The sequence below is a fragment of the Balaenoptera acutorostrata genome, chromosome 16 (genome assembly GCF_949987535.1).
Source record: "Balaenoptera acutorostrata chromosome 16, mBalAcu1.1, whole genome shotgun sequence".
Classification (NCBI taxonomy): domain Eukaryota; kingdom Metazoa; phylum Chordata; class Mammalia; order Artiodactyla; family Balaenopteridae; genus Balaenoptera; species Balaenoptera acutorostrata.
The window spans coordinates 5,424,912-5,442,800 of NC_080079.1; the positions used below are offsets into that span (position 1 = coordinate 5,424,912).

The 17,889-nt window shown below is 44.1% G+C and overlaps 1 protein-coding gene across 2 annotated transcripts in view; it reads right to left on the bottom strand.

Annotated features, from left to right (window-relative positions):
• The window catches only part of DOCK1 (dedicator of cytokinesis 1), a 532,415-nt gene that overhangs the window by 395,102 nt on the left and 119,424 nt on the right, over positions 1-17,889 (bottom strand). For both annotated transcript variants that reach the window (XM_057531553.1, XM_057531554.1), the window contains exons 22-23: positions 15,207-15,341; positions 6,943-7,051 (exon numbers count right to left, since the gene is read on the bottom strand). In XM_057531553.1, the coding sequence (XP_057387536.1) occupies positions 6,943-7,051; positions 15,207-15,341 (244 nt within the window). The remainder of the gene's footprint in view (positions 1-6,942; positions 7,052-15,206; positions 15,342-17,889) is intronic.

Sequence of the window (17,889 nt, forward strand, 5' to 3'; positions counted from 1 at the left end):
TGACTGGAAATGAAAACCCTCGACCCCCTCCCTGGAATTACCAAGGGGGAATCTGCATTTTCACAAGACCCCCAGGTGATGCATGTGCACACACTGAGGGCTGAGAAGCGCGGGTCTCCAGCTCCTCTGGGGTCCAGACGGCTACAGGAACCTGGGCCAGGGTAAGCTTCCTCTCCAGCTGTTCATCAACCACTGGCCGGGGTGCCGTTGGCATCCATGATGATTCTACATTGACCTCTATTGTAGGTTCAATTTTATCCCAGAAAAAGCTATATTCAGATTCTAACCCCTGGTACCTGTGAATGTGACCTTACTTGGAACTAGGATCTTAGCAGATGCCATCGAGTTAATGTAAGGTCACAATGGAGCAGAGTGGGCCCGAAATTCAATGTGACTGGTGTCCCTATGTGAAGAGGAGACAAAGACACAGACACACATGGGGAACACCGTGTAAAGGTGTAGATAGAGATGGGTGTGACCCATCAACAAGCCAGGGCTGCCAAGGACCACGGCACCCAGCAGACACTGGGAGGAACAGAACAGGTTCTCTTACAGAATGTCTGAATGTTTGTGCCCTGAGCCCTCAATTCATAGGCTGAAACCCAGCCCCACTATGTGATAGACTAGGAGGCGGGATCTTGGTACGTGATTAGGATTAGGTGAGGTCAGAAGGGTGGGGTCCTCATAATGTGATTAGTGCCCTTATAAGGGTCACAAGAGAGCTTGCTTCGTATCTCTGCTATCCACCACGTGAGGATGAAAGAAGTCAGCTGTGGGCAATGCAGAGGAAGGCTCTCACCAGAACACTGCCCTGACAGCACCCTGATCTTGGACTTCCAGGCTCCAGAAACGTGAGGAATAAATTTCTGTTGTTTATAAGCCACCCAGTCTATGATATTCTGTGACAGCAGCCCAAACTAAGACAAGCACCCAGAAGGAATAAATTTCTGTTTCAAGCTGCCATGTTTGTGGTACTTAGTTGCAGCAGTCCGAGGAGACTGGTGTCACTTCCAAGCATGGCTTGGTCCGCTCGGCCCCTGGAGACTGGAACCACCCTCTCCTCCCTGTTAGTAGGAGAACTCTCCAGAAGGCCTGGCCCGTTGCTGATTCTCAATCAAATGTGGCCGTTCCCTTCATGGCTGTCTTCTCCTGAGCTGCCAGCCTTCAACTGCTGAGTATCCTGGTTCAAAAAGCCTTCCCCCCAAATGGACACGTGACCTGGAAAGTCACCATCCAAGCCATCTTGGACAAATGATGACAGACTTGCAAGCAAAGCCCTGACTCACATCTGCGGCATCCTGGACCAATCAACACAATCAACAACCACCAACCCCCACCCTCAAAAAAAAGTGAGGAAAATATTTTATTCTCCCTCCCACCCTCCCTATCCCACCCCTCTAGGTGGTCACAAATCACCGAGCTGATCTCCCTGTGCTATGCGGCTGCTTCCCACTAGCTAGCTATTTTACATTTAAGGAAATGAAAACCACGCTTCTTGGAGGGCAAAACTCACCCAACAACTGCATTTACTGTGATTACCGTATAGCTTATTTCCAACACAGTTCTTCCCGGAGAAGCCCAGACAGAAGTGGCACCACCAGGGGTCAGAAAGGCAAGCAACAGGGAAGCTGGCACCCAAGGGGCAGCCCCCTGGAAGGAAGGCAAAGCCTCACGCATCTGTGTGCCCATCTCAGCTCAGGAGCCTCAAATTCAATTAATCTTCACCCCAGTCCAATCCACATGCTGGTAGGGGAATTCACTGAGCACCAGGGAACCTGTGTCTTTACAATGGAAGACACACAGAACACTAATAATATTTCATACTAAACCGAACAAGAGGGTGGAAGAAATAGAAACAACGGTAAAGAGCAGTGTTTTTCAAATGTGGGTTGAGATACGTTCGCTGTTCAGGAAATAAATTTAGTGCCTGTCAACCAGCAATTTTTTTTTTTAGTGAAATACATTAGTTCAGAATAGACTAAAGGATACCAGAATAGAATAGAAAATGCCAGAGTACATCCCATGGAATAAAAGGTTAGAACTTTTTCATGAAAGACTTTTCAGCTTCACACACACACACACACAGAGACCCGCCCAACAATGCATTTTTATTGTGGATCAGGGTCAATGTTTCCCTCAACAGAAAGTTCTAGAAATTTCTAGGGAGGCTATGCCTAGTTCACAGGGTAGTCTTTTCCAGGATCATTCCACAGAGTTGTAAGATTTGTGGAAAAGAGTGAAAATGTCAGTGCCTGTGTTAATTCTGATGGCAAAACCCCAAGTGCCCCAAATCTAGCACTGCAGTCCACGAGTGGTGAAGAAACAGAAGCCTCTGTGGCCAATGCAGGGGGCCCATCACCGAGACCCATCCTCCAAGAAGCCTCAGGACCACCTTTACCTCCCTCCAGACACAGCCAATTTCTGCTGGCATAGCGTCCAAGTTTTTTCATTGCTTTATGCCAAAAAACACAGGACATATCCACTCCGATGAAAAGCTCCACAGGGAACGAAGCTGATGTCTTTACAGCCCCAAAGCATCTGATCCAGAGCTGTTGTCCGTTGATGTGGACAACCACTTTAGGCCCTGTTTCTGAGCCATCGGATCGCTGGTGCCCAGTGACCCTCTCTGGGGGAACTGAATGGAAGGATGTGGCTCTGGATCCGGGCAACGTGGGCTTAAATTATCCCTCTGCCTGGTCCCATGGCCTTGGGCAAGTTCATTAACAGCTCTAGGTGTCTTCACCTAAAATCAATGACAGTACCTACGGAACGGAATTACTGTAAGGACCATAGAAGATGATAAACATAAAGCACTCAGGATGGCAAGTGATCGATGAATATCAGCCCCTGGAGCTCATGCTTCTTTCTATCAACCTTTGGAATTAATCCTCCGGGTGGCTTCCAAGCATCCAGAGGGGCACTCTACTCGTGTCTCTAAGAATCAAAGGCTAGGAGAGTTGGCTGGATTGACTGTGAAGATTCTGAACGGCAGAACCTGGAACCTGACCCATTTCTCCAAGGCAGCTGGAGAACATCACAGCTTCCTGAGAAAAACAAGTCCATTGCCAGATGTGAGTTTTAGGGAAACGCTGAAATACAGTCAGGGAACAAGAAGGGCAGGTACAGCACTGAGGGTGTAGTGAGTAAAGAGAGGTTCTGCCATAATTTCATCAAGAGTAACTGAGCACCGGACACACAGTGGCTCGTGGTAGGCACGGCCAAGGTGAGCAAAGGCAGAGAAGGCAACGGAAGAGGGTGATCGCGTCTGGCTTGGAGATGCTGCAGGTGAAGTGCCACTGGGTCATGCGTGGGGGAGGCAGGCGGTGACCGCACAGCGTAGAGCAGAGAACAGGACCAGACGGCGCTGGCCACAGGGACGAGGACCTGCTCAGGGGGAGGGGAGGAGACGGAGAAGTGTGATGGCCAAGAAGGCTCCCCGAAGCACCTGCTGAATGCGGAGAATGTCTGGGGGTGGCTGTAGGCACGTGAAAGGGGCAATCTGATGTGCAGACAGAAGATTCCAGACTGAGAGGAAAGGGTGAGGGATCCATCAGGACCCCAGAGGAAGGGGCAGGTAGGGGAGAACTCAACACAAGTGGAGGGTTAGTTTCCGGTAGTAGAATGGGCTCGTCTTCTTCGGAAGGAAAGGTGATGTTGGACAGGTATTAGACGATATTTTCAGCACAGCAGACAGACCAGCAGCATTTGCTAAAGGTGGAGGGGGGTGGGTAACGAGCCTCAAGCTTGAGAAGCTGCCAGAAATACTGTTAAGATAAATGGAACGAGAGATCTTTTTTTTTTAATTTTTATAAAAAATAAAATGGTACGGCTGCTGTGGAAAATGACATGGTAATTCCTCAAAAAATTACACATACAACCCAGCAATTCCACATCTGGCATAGACCCAAAAGAAGTGAAAGCAGGGCTTGAACAGCTAGTTACCTGTAAACTTACTTTCACAGCAGCGTCATTCACAAAGGCCAAAAGGTGCAAAGAACCCAAGTGGCCGTCAAAAGGTGCATGAATAACAAAATTTGTTAGATACATGCAATGGAATACAATTCTGTCTCAGCAAGGAAGGAAATTCTGACACCTGCCCCAACATGGATGAACCGTGAGGACATTAGGCTAAGTAAAAGAAGCCAGTCACAAAAGGACATGTACGGTATGATTCCACTTGTACGAGGAACTTGGAATACTCAAGTTCATAGAGACACACAGCAGCACGGTGGCTGTCAGGGGCTGGGAGGAGGGGAGGAAGCGGGAGCTACGGTGTAACAGGTACCGAGTTTCTGTCTGGGGAGATGAGAAGGGCTCCGGAGACGGATGGTGGCAATGGTTTCACATCCACGTGAATGTCTTTCATGTCACAGAACGATACTCTTAAAAGTGGTCAGGGCTTCCCTGGTGGCGCAGTGGTTGAGAGTCCGCCTGCCGATGCAGGGGACACGGGTTCGAGCCCTGGTCTGGGAGGATCCCACATGCCGCGGAGCAACTAGGCCCGTGAGCCACAACTACTGAGCCTGCGCGTCTGGAGCTTGTCCTCCTCAACAAGAGAGGCCGCGACAGTGAGAGGCCCGCGCACCGCGATGAAGAGTGGCCCCCGCTCGCCGCAACTAGAGGAAGCCCTCGCACAGAAACGAAGACCCAGCACAGCCATAAATAAATAAATAAATAAATAAATAAAAGTGGTTAAAGTGGTAATTTTTCATGTTATTTACCATATAAAGAATTGTTTTAAGGATTTGGCAGCAGCTCTGAGGTTGGGGGTCATGAACTGAGGGATCGTAAAGCAGCACAATAGTGAGTGTGTCTCTAGAACCACATGGGGGCCCCAGAGCAGGATCTAGAAGTGGAGGAGACCTGAGGCCACCTGGCAGAGCATCGCCCACACATTCACCGTGGTTCCCTCTCCCACGTAACAAAAACGTACCCAAGTACGCTCCTGCTTAAGTTAAACGACCCTGCTAAAAACTCCAAGTGCAGTGGAAGGCGGAGCTGTTGAAAATTCTACTTGGATGCTGTGTTTATCCTGCAGTTAATTATTATCAGAAACTCCTCTCGTCTCTCCCTTCACTGAGGCATAAAATGCTGACTTGAATCCGCAAGGTGGGTGTAAGTGGTTCTTACAGGTCTGAGAAGGGTGGCGGCAGGGAGCTCAGAACGGCCACTCCCACCCCACAAGTCCATCAGGTCACGCTGAACGACACCAGGAAGGCACGGAGCACGCTGACCCCCTACTCACAAATGAGATCATCTCCAAGATCAAAACAGCCAACAGGGGCCACCCTTGGGAAACAACGTTTAAACCCCTAAGAAATGCCAGTCTTTTTCATATTTCCTCTACGTACGATGACTCACACTTGTATTCCCACTTCAACAGAGCAAAACGTAAAAAGTTAAAACGACACAAAAACAGGATCCCGTGAAGGGAATTCTTAAATTTCAGAAGTCGAGGGAGCACCTATTGTGCAAGAACAAAATACAAAATTAGCAGCAAGGAGGCAACATTCCAAGTAAAACTCAGTCATCCGTCTTGCAGATGTAAGGTTTGCATCAATGCACAGACGTCACTGAATTCACCCATGTCTCACGATAAAACCCCCACTGAAGGAAGGACTGTCAAGTCTGCAGTTACTAAATGCCTTGACATCCAAGGAGGTGCGCAGACACAAGTCAAGCCCAATCAAACTTAATAATCTAACAGTATATGTAGAAACCAAACAGGACTTCTGGGCTCAAAACTTCCTGTCATTTGTATCTATTCTTAGACTCCCTGCGTCTGTTTTTCAGAAACGCCAGAGGATTTCGCAGTAAATGTACCAGACACGTTGTTAATTTTAACCTCAAAACAATAAGGCAGCTTTGGGCAATAAGTTGCCAAAATAATTAAGCCAAAACTTGAAAATACACGCCACATAGCTTGCTCTGTGGATCGCCGGCTCGACATGAAGACTGAGACATGATACCGAGGATGGTACGGCTCTGCCAGACAGCAAGCTTCACCTCCGAGATGAAAGGGCCATCGTGGCTGTTCATGTTTCGTGACACTGCTCCCCTGGTCACAACAACCGTGTGAGCCGTCACACAGCCCTGTTGTGGTCACACAACACATCTGAGCGCACGTACATCTCTGTCCCAGACTTAAAAGCTGGGAAATCACTTTCCCACAATATTTGTAATAGCCATAAGGATGTTTCCTGGGAAATGATACAGTAAAAGCACATTCAAAGAGGAAAGTAAGAATAGAGGCTGCTACAAGGAGCAACGGAGTGAAAGCTGCTAGTTAATCGTTTGGAAGATTCTTGTCCTTTGTAGGAATTAGCACGGGCAGCACACACAAATCGCACGGCTTCTTCCGCCCTAAGTCAGCGACACTGAAACTGCCAGACAGGGATGCTGGCGAGTGTGTGTCCTGGGCCCTCCCCGCGCCCCACCTCCTGGCACCTCCACGCCGGCGTGTCCTGAGGACCACACAGACCCCACCTGAGACGCAGGCATCTTTTCTCCCAAAGGACCACAGGGCAAGAACAGATAATAAGGTGGTGAGAAGAGCAGGACCACGGGAAGGTCGGATCCCTCGCTCGCTCTTCCAGACTCGCTGGCGGGACAAAGATATGTCACTATCAGCATAGCTCAGCCTGAGGTCGGACGGATGCCTGGGGCACCTACAGCCTCAGCCTCCCACACCTGCTCAGATACTGAGAACCTCTCCTTGCCGAGAAGCAAAGAGCAAGGGCAGCATTTGAGAGCACCTACAGAGGAAGCAAAAAGAACCCCATTACACGGACCACGGTCACGGTCACTGCAAAGCCACTCCTGAACCTTCCGCTCAAGTCCAGGCTTCGAAGGACACGCAGACCCTGCTTTTCTCGGCCTGCAGGGAGTCCTGCATCTAAGAGCGGGGCCCTGAGTGTGGTCGGCGCTGCCCCGAGGACCTACCTTCACCCGGACGGTCTGGTCCGACACGCCGCCCATCATGTCGCTGATGGATCGGAACAGCTGCACCAAGGACTCCACGAAATCGGCCTCTCCTTTGTTTTCATACAGCCTGCAAAGGAACACACAGATCTGTGGGCCTGGCACACGGTACATCACCACTTTCTGCTCCTGCATCTACAGACATTAAAGTTGCTGTGAGGGAACATCCTCAGTAACCACGGAACACGGGAGCTGACTTGGATTGTAATCTGGACCTCTCAGCTAGGGAGATGCGTCTTCACGCTGAAGAAGCTGATTTTTAATCATTCTATTGATTGCCTTTTGGCTTGTAACATAACACATTCTCCAAATCTGAAAAACGCAGAAATGTATAAAAAGGGAGGGAAGGAGGGAGAGGGTAAGGAAGGGAGAGAGGAAGGAAGGATGGAGAAATCCAGCTTTAATTCTACCCCACAGAGATCCCATCATTAATATTTCAGTGCATATCCTGCCAGTGTTTCTTAAACCCATAATGTCACATAATTGACAATCACAAAGACTACTAAGTTTAACATGATCTTAGAACCTTCTGAAAATGACACTATAATAATAAACTCAAAATTACTTGCTTTCATAGTAATGATACGATATACAAATTCTTCCATCATAGAATTGGTGGTTCCGGGAAAACATTCAGAAAGTGGATCATATTCAGTAAATGGATAATAAGGAAGTGGTACATCGGTTACATGTATGCAAATACGTGCTGCTAACTGTAAATAAGTGTCATCTATAAATTATTTATTAGCAGTTACTTCAAGCTGCCATGTTACTAACAAGCAATACATTTGCATTTTAAAATGCTGCAGCGCAGATGTTTTATTAATACAGACTAGTTTTCTGCCTAATTAAAAGTATACCATACCTGAAAACCTGTGTACAATGGAAAATTTTGTAAACTAAGTGATAATTAATTACCCTAGAAGTAATCTTATATTTAAATGAGTTCCATTGTAAAGCAACAAATTCTCTCTAAAATGGGAAATTGCAACCTAGTGTATCTGTTTTGTAAAGGGTTTTCGAATATGGGTTTGTATAAACAGTGTACCAAACAATGACAATTATGAAGTCATGAACTTCTGCTTGCAGGTGAAAAGGAGCAAGGTTTGGCAGACTGGTGCAAATACTTGGGGAAGCTTCTAGCATGCACTCATCCATTCTCCCCCCTTCCCCCCCACCCCGCTCCCAGTGTATATGCCAATTCCTAAGGCTCCATGGCGCAGGGGACTGAAAACCAAAATGAAAACATCTATAAAGCAGAGTGGAGTGTTTATGTGTCTCCAGAGATAAAGAATACAGTTTGAAAAATGCCAGGGAGAGGGGCTCCAGATAACACAGCAGACTCTCAGTTGAAAACCTTGGGGAACCAGAGGAAAACCATATAAGACTGAGGCTCACAAAGGCTACATACAGCCTCTGTAGTGTAAAGGTTCAGTCTCACTTTCTCTGCCTAGAAAAGAAAAGGATGAATCACCTCTTGAAGAAGATCGCATCATCTGGAGCTTTGACAGTTTTATATAGTCACAGTCCTGTATTCAAACAAAGTTACTAAACACAGCAAAATACCAGACCACATGGCCAAATCAAAAAAGAGACAACAGAAACAGATCCACAAGTGATCAAGATATTGTAGTTAGCAAGCAGTTACATCCTGTATCAAGAATGTCAAAATAAATGTAAGTATTATATTGTAAAACAAAAAGAAAAAGATGGAAAAAATAGAAAACTGGAAATATGAAAATAGATGAAGAAAACAGAAGGTAAGACAAAAAATTCTAGTAGAGAAATGAATGTATAAAAAAAGATGAAAACTCTGAAACAAAAATATAATATCTAAAATTAAGAATTCAGGGACTTCCCTGGTGGCGCAGTGGTTAAGAATCCGCCTGCCAATGCAGGGGACAGGGGTTCAGTCCCTGGTCTGGGAAGATCCCACATGCCACGGAGCAACTAAGCCCGTGCACCACAACTACTGAGCCTGCGCTCTAGAGCCCGAGAGCCACAACTACTGAGCCCACGTGCCACAATTACTGAAGTCCGCGCACCTAGAGCCCATGCTCTGCAACAAGAGAAGCCACCACAATGAGAAGCCCGCGCACCACAACTAAGAGTAGCCCCCACTCGCCACAACTAGAGAAAGCCCATGCACAGCAACAAAGACCCAAAGCAGCCAAAAATAAGTAATTAATTAATTAATTAATTTTTAAAAATTCAAGAAGCTCTCAAAATCCAATGTAGGATAAATAAAAGGCTAACCATTCCTATGTAATCCATAGTAAAACTGCTAATAACCATAGAAAAAGAGAAAAATTGTAAACATAGGTAGAGAAAAAATTTTAAAGACACCTTTACCTTCAAAGATGTAACAGTAAGTCTGAAAGCTGACTTCTCACCAGAAATGATGGAAATCAAAAGAGAAAAGAATAACATCTGGAAGAAGAAAATAACTGTCAATCTAGAATTCTATATTAAAAGAAAACATCCTTCAAAAACAAAGATGAAGTCAACGATTTTCATACAAACAAAACCTGCAGCAGACTTATACCCAAAGAAATTCTACATGAAGTTCTTTGCACCAAAGGAAAATTATCCTATAGAGAAACATAAAATTAAAAGAAAGATGGAAAAACAATAATAAATATAAAACATGCTGAATGAATACCAACTATACAAAATAATAATAGTAATGCCTTAAAATATACGTAGACTTGAAACGCATGACAATAATAACATAAAAAAGAGAGAAAATGGGATAAAAAAAGAAAATTTTGATTGATACAAAAGAAAGCAATAAAAAGCAGGAAAAGGGAAACATAATACAGATGGGTAAAAGAGAAAATTGATAGAAAGACAGTAGATATAAACCTAATATATTGCTTAATTGCATTATATATAAATGAACTAAATACTCAATTAAAAGGATTTTCAGACTGGATGAAATAAAAATACAGCTCTATGTTGTGTTTAAGAGACACACCTTAAATATAAGAACACAGAAAGGCTGAAAGTAAAAGAATGGGAAATGGTATTCCATGCAAATACTAACCAAAAGATAAATGGAACCTTTTCATATTAAGGAGTAAATCCACAAAAAAAGAGATCACAGTTCTAAATCTGCATGCCCCCAATAACACAGCTTCAAAATCTACAAGATACAATCCATCAGTCTTTCTTATATTTAAAATTCTACCAAGAATTCCTCAAGAATGAAAACTTAATTACTAGTTTCTCTGCTCCAACCAACATGTTTAAAAGACATAAATGGTTAGTATTTTACAGCAAGCACTCTGAAGCACCTTTCTGTAATGAAAGAGAGGTCTCTAGTCTCACCCTCTTGGTTTTGTCAGATAAATCAAGAAGAGTCACTTGTTTGACCCACCTTGAGGTGGGTGAGAGGAAAGAACTCAGAGGAATATTGGTAAATAAACAGACAAAACCTAGTCATCATACCTTGCTCTATTTAAATGTTATAAGTATTCATTAACAAGAAACGACTTGATCTTTGTCTATTAACTACATCCTACCTTTGTGACCCAGTAAATGATAGCAAAAGGACAGAAAACGGGATTAAAAAAAGAACATTTTGATTGGTACAAAAGAAGGCAAAAAAAGCAGGAAAAGGAAACATAACACAAATGGGTAAAAGAGAAAATTAATAGAAAGACAGTAGATATAAACCTAATATATTACTTAATTGCATTATTTACAAATGAACTAAATACTCAACTTTACAACTTACGATCAATGACTAATTATTCAGGAAGCTAACACCAGGTGACACGGAAACACTCAACAAAGCACCAGAAAGACAGAAGAGGAACTCGGCAATAACTAGCTTTAGTGACTGGATTCAGAAGGTCTGGTGCAGGATGCGTCTGTTTCCTGGCTTTCCAGTTAATGTGATCCGCCCACTCGGAAAACACAGACAAACAAAACCAGTGGAGAAGTGCCCCTGGCTGTCAGGAATCTCTTGGTGGGTTCCCCAGGAACCAAATATCTTTGGACCAACTACTGTTCTCATTTCAAAACAAAATGAGCTTTCTAAACAAAACAAAAAGCATTGATTTGCATAGTGAGAAAGAGAGTGGAGTAACAACGATAAGTTTCAATACCTTCTTCTCCAAAGTTTCACCCCTTCCTTCTTTGGAAGGATTACTGTCAATTATCATGGCATTTTACAAAGCTACTACATTATGTGAAAACACAGTACACCAGTTTGAAAGAAATAAAAATAAAAGACCTCAAAAGTTTATTCCAACTGCAAAAAAGAAAAACACAGTTGTCAATTCCAGTTGTGAGCACAACTGTTTTTCTCCCAAGGTAACAGATGCGTTGCAGGTAAGAAAATGAGGAACCGTGTGTGATTTCTTCCCCACCTCAAAAATACCATGCATCAGAGCTGGTTACGAATCAAACATCCCAGACATCTTTGAAGGACACAGGATGGCTTTTTCCTTAAGCAGACTATATAAAATAAGAACAGTGTTTCATCTCAGTGCCTTTGATAAGACAGATGAAGAACTACTAAAATGGGCCCAGGGGGTGAGGGGTGGTGGTTTGAGGACAAGACATGACTAAGGGACTTTAGCCCTGTTGTCCATGATTTTAAGGTTATGATTTTTTTTCCTACCATAGATTCTTCTCAGCAATCTCAGACAAAAGATTTAAATTTAAGAAGTACTGTATCTGTGCAGTGTGGCTACAACTGTGTTCTACGTTTTGAGAGGAAGGTATGTCCTTCTCTGCCCTCGAGAATCGTAAAGGCAGCCAAGATACGTTTAGGGAACATTTAGAGAAGAAAACCAAGGTCAATATACTATAAAGTATATTATAAAAGTATACTATAAGAGTCTGGGACAGTCAGGTCTCCAAAGCTCATTAAGCGCTTGGGAAGGAAGGATCCTGATTGCTACAGTATCTGGTGAGATGAGATCAGGAATGTCCAGACAAGGGTCTTGGAAGGTTCTGGAAGCCTCACTGCCTTTTGGCAATTGTTGCTACTCACCTCTGACCTCTTTGCACTTTTGGTCCTGGGCAGTCTCAGCTCTTGACAAACATGTTAACCTGGCAAAGAACCTCAGCTGGGATCAGCCCTGGCTCCTCCCACTCCAGGACAAAGGCTGGCACAAGGATCCCGGGCTGTGCCAACACCTTGTGGCCAAGGGTCAAAGCAAAGGCATTCCTAAGGATGTCTAAACTTAGAACACTTCCTGGGTCACAGGGAAGGGTCTGGTGAGTATTTCACTCCATTTCTGTGTAACACAGTAGGACTGAATCACGTCTTGGATCACTTAGGGCTCAATGACTTCAAGTCAAAGAGATACTAGAGACAGGAGTCTCAGAGACTGACCCCCAAACTAATGGGGAAGAAAGGCTCTCAGGGGCCTAATTACCTAGGATTTACTAATCCAGAACAAGTTAGGGATGTTCTAAACTGTCAGGAAACAGAAATTCTTGGTCAAAGGTATGAGAAAGAGAATGTTCACTGCCCATCCAATAAATACTTCTCCTTTACTACTTTACTAAAAGAAATTTGATTTTGTTGAATGCATCAATAAATCCTTTCCCACCTCCCTTGCATCTAGGGTGGTCATGTGACATAGTTCTGGCCAATGAGACGGAAGCACCTGACCCTTTGTAGGCACTGGGGACAATGCTCTTTAAAAGGAGAGTAACTGGAAGAGCTGTTTACCCCTCACCTTCCCTTCTCTGCTGCCTGGAATGCGATCCTGACGCCAGGAGGGGCAGGAGCCACTTTGGGGCCATGAGATAGACACAGACCCCTAAGGATGGTGGGGCAGAGAAATAAGCAGCCAAGGACCCAGAATAAGTAACCAGAGACCAAGTGCACGAGCTCCGGACTCTGGGCTCCACGTCATGTGGGGAAAAAAAAGTGAACCTCATCTGGTTGAACCACGTTAAGCTGGGTTTTTCTGTAACATGTAGCCAATCATATTCCTAACCTCTGTTAAGATCAATCAAACTCAGTAATATTTATGGACCATGGTTCTAAAATCTCATGCCATTTGTATTTTGAGGTTGAAAGAGATTAAGAAGAGACAGAGAGAAATAATTTTGCTACTGGTCCACTTGGGTGCCCCAATCTTTTCTAAGTAGCAGTATTTTGTAAAAGATTAGAGCATTTACAACAATAGCAGGAACACACCAACCACCAACGCACACTCCTTTGCATCATTAATCTCTAGATGAGAAGGAAAGTCAGCAGTGTGTTTGGAAAGGAGATGGGCATCAATGAACCCCTAACCCAGTGTCATACTGATCACAAATTGTACAAGATGAAAAATTTTTTCAAATAAAACATGACATAATCCGTGCCACCTGACTGTTCCGTTCTTTCAAGTTCATCCTCGCACCTTAGCATCGATTGTTTTAGAGTCCCCAAAAATTTAAAATTAGTGGGGAAACTTTATATAAAAGCAAGATAGAGGGTGCCAAGAAGTTCATTTTTACAGAAGTAATTTTATTAAAAAATAAGATAAAACACAGGAAAACAAAACCTAGTTTACTTGGTCATCTTTCATACCGTGACAGTGAGAAAATCATCAACAGCTTTGACCTTGAAGAAAAGAGAAAGCTTCGACCCACATCAAGAGTCACACTTATCCACAATAAGCAAAATAGAAGAGTGTGCCTTTGATATCTCAGTCAAGGATGAGAGCACAATGGCCTCAAACCGTGGGTCTTAGATCACGGGAACGTCAGAGTGAACAAAGCACAAACAATCCTTGACCAGTAACACAGGGGCTGTGACCACTGATCAATGGTGGGTACTACCCCGTCTGTGACTTTTTTTTTTTAAGGATTTTTTTTGATGTGGACCATTTTTAAAGGCTTTATTGAATGTGTTACAATATTGCTTCTCTTTTATGTTTTTTGGTTTTTTTGGCCTCGAGGCATGTGGGATCTTAGCTCCCCAACCAGGGATCGAACCCGCACCCCCTGCATTGGAAGGCAAAGTCTTAACCACTGGACCGCCAGGGAAGTCCCTCCCATCTGCAACTCTTACAGTTGTACACACAGTCAGTAACTTGCTCCTTTGGCTTACATGTACCATGGTGTGCACAGGCTGGATTTTGAATACCTTCCCTTTCTCCCCAGCCCTTCTGGAGAAGCTGACTTCAGGCCAACAAAGATAAAGTAAAGAGTCAATAAGGAGGTACCAATGTGGGTCCACACTCGCTCAATCCCGAAGTATTCACTGATACGTTTCGAGAGGGCTGTGCTTTTAAAAGTCACATGTATTCTCTAACTCAGAGGGACATTGATTCTTAAACTCCATCTCTGTGTTTAGAACTCACCACAAGAACATCAACCTCCAATAACCAACAGCAACCAACACCATCCACTGTAGGTCACCCAAAGCAGCTAGCTCCAAAGGCAGTAGCAGAGTGAGTCAATTTCAACACCCCAACACCCAATCTACCCATTTCACATCTCTTCATTCATAGAGTTAAATATTGTGGACCAACTGAAAGCTCATTTATTTTAGCACATCTCTTTCATCTAGAGATATATAGGAAAAAATACTAATGTTCTCTATAAAATAATGAAGTCATTATTTTAAAGTGGATTGGGACTATCCCAATCCACTTTAAAGTTCAAACACAACTCATAAATTCACCTAGATAGTGTATGAAACACATCACTAGGTTAAAACGCTGAGTGTCCATTTGCACGGCAATCTTGTATGTGGGAATCTCTCTCTAGAAACAAAACATGATTCTAGTTGAAGGAAAGAGGGAGGAAGCCCCACAGTCTTCCCAAGTGAGGCAGTTTCACTTGGTTTTGGCTTTTGGCTGTTGTTGCTTGTTTGTTTTAATTTTGTTTTTCAAGGGCTTTTTTCTCTATAAGATATACTGAAAAGAACTTCAGAACCCTTGGTGTTCAGTCTGCACTACCTCTGAAGAATGATCAACGCTTTCAGGAGACGATGTTTGACTCACAGGCACACATTTCAGACTCAGGGCTCAAGACTCAAACTCATGCTTGCCTTTCACTACACGCGGGAGCAGTTACAGTGAGTGTGGGCAAACCCAGCCCAGGACTGTTATCTGTTACTGCTGTGTCGTGCTAGACAGCAGGGAAAGGAAGGAGAAAGACGGGAGGAAGGGGAAGAAGCAAGAGGAAGGGGAATGGAGAAGGAGAAGGAAGCAAGGAAAGGATTTCCCACAAGTCCTCTGGAGAGCCAGCACGGCGATACGCACTGATTGAACAGGACCCGGGAGCGCACGATGAACTTGAAGATGTACTCTAAAGCTTTCATGGCTTTATACAGCTGGTCGCTGATTCCTGGCTTCACGGCGCTATCCACGTAGTTCCTTAAAACTTTCGTCAGCTTCCTGTTCACAAGGGAAACACGAGTTAACGAGTTCAGGAGATTACAATATCTCAGTTCTTAACTCGGACAAAAATACACAAGTGGGTTCTTTTTACTTGGGTACACACTTATCAGTATATGCGTATTTGTGAAATGTATTTCAAGCAGATTAAAAGCGACCCATATAATAACTCTCAGAGGAGCGAGATCTGAGCATTTAACAAGAACTTTCTAAGTTTTCGATGTTTTTGTAAGCTTTTAAATGTATCATATAATTTATTCTTCACAGCAACTCTAGAAGGCAAGTGATGAGTTTTATCCCTAATTTACAGATGGAGGAGCCCAGGATTAGGTAGGTAAACTAGCTTTCCCAATGCTAAATAACAAAAATCAAAGGGATTTTTACAGACATATCTATTTTCATAATGCTCATTTTTTTTTCATTGAGCATATGGTATTTTCAAATGATAGAGACAGTAATGGTAATAATCAGTTTTTGATTCTATCTAAACATCTATATTTTCTACCACTACTGGCCCATAAACTAATAATCACTGTTCACTGTTCACAAGGATGACCCTCAAGCTATGCTTTCTAAATCATAAAAGAAGAATTAAATTAACTGCAATATACTATCAGCTTTTAGTGTACTGGGCTACACTGTAACTCTCCAAAAACTAGCAGCATATGTAAAACCTGTATGACAACAACCGACAAGACTACTCCCTAAGCCAAACTTCTCCACTCCCCAACTTTTTATGTAATCAACAGAACTTCCCTGTGGCTTTTAAATATTCATCACAGTCATAAAAATAACCTGCCCGGGTACTCACAGCATTTCCCGTTAAGCTGTGAGCCAGCAAGCACTAGCTTGTTATTCGAGATTATTACAAGACGCTCATAAGAGCAACTGTAACTTGGATTCTGGATGACCTCGGAACAGTTCTAAGAGTAACAATTTTACTGATAAATCACGATAAAAAGGCTTTTGGGTGACTGAGTGGATACGAAGTCATTTCTAACACTAATCAGGTTGCAGAACTCAAGAAATGTGAGACTACCATAGAAGCCTTCCTGCCACTATGTCCTGAAGAAGCGAAGCCAGAGAGATCCCCTTCCCATAGGCTCCCTTGGCCCCGATGTCAGGAAAGGTATTGTCCCAGACATGTCTCCTGATGGTTCTTGAGACACAGCAGAACATCTCAAGTCCTGGCATAAAACCTTTTTCACTTGGTTTAACTTACTTTCCCAAACTGATTGGACCACACACCTTTTACTCTTAAACCTTATTAATATCCCAAGAAATATACATTCCATAGAAATACATTTTGGAAATCCTTCCAACAGATTAATCAAAGAAAAGAATAAAAAGAAGGAATGATTTGCAAAGAGAATGACCCAGAACCAGAAAATAAATCTGGAAGTCAAAAGACCCGAATCCATGCCAGCCATGCCACTTGTAACCGCAGAAAGACCAAATTCCTCGGCACCAGCTCAGAGGGGCAGACCAAACGGAACATCAGTTCAGTGGGAGGAAGGTCTGACCCAGCTCTGGGCAAGGCAGCTCTGTGGACAGAGGGAGCCTGTCCTGCTGGTCTTCTGGAAGAACCGTCCCTGAAGCTGACACCTCCCTCCCTCCTCGCTTGGACCAAAGCCAGTCACTCTGATCCGTGAACTGCCCACGCAGGGGAGCTCCTGCTTTGCGAGAGTCGGAGGGCTAAGAAGTAATGCCCATCGCCTCCAGTCATCTTTAATTTCTTCTCTTGGAGTTCTTTGCAAAGAAAGGCTACAGATCTCAACATTTATCAAAGGAAAGACATAAAGAAACTAGCTGGACCCGACTCTAACCTAACCAAGGCTCCTAGAAGAGGCAGAGGAGAGACTAGCTGTGACGACACTTAGGACCGAATGTCCCCTGGGCCAGAGAAGGCTGAGAGTACTTCATTAGCAGACACGGCCTTCCATGATTGGGTTAGAACTGCGTGAGCCACAATTATCTCCTCTGGTATTTCAAGGCAAAAATACTCAGATTCCAACGGCTGACAAACCCCTTGGGGTTGCTGGTTTACCAAAACATGACAAGAATACTTATTTTCCGAAATTAAAATTTCCTTTTTGGCAGAGGACAGACTGAATGAGAGGATACCGATTCTCAACTCCGTCCCATCGTAACTTAACAATAAAATGGTACTTTTTGTGTCGCCCACTGAGTAACTTGCCCAAAGCTCCCCAGTGTTCGTTTTCCACCTTTGAGAATAAGGACACCGGTCTCCCCAAAGTCACAGGCAGGGGGACGCCAGCTAGAGGACCTGGAATGCGGCACGGTGACCTTACCACTGTTCTGATTTTCTGAAATGAACGTGCAAAATCTAATCTGAGCAAAGCTGTTTGGCCCCCTTTCAATAAAGAAGGAGAATGGTGAAAGCGACACACATGGAGGTCACATGGCACCCAGAGCAGGGTGCAGGCCACGCCCATAAACCCTGGGCTCCCTTCTGGTTGCTATAGCGAGATGTTGCCACGTGATCAGCCCTCCCACGGTCTGCAGGGAACTGTCCAGAGTGTGACAC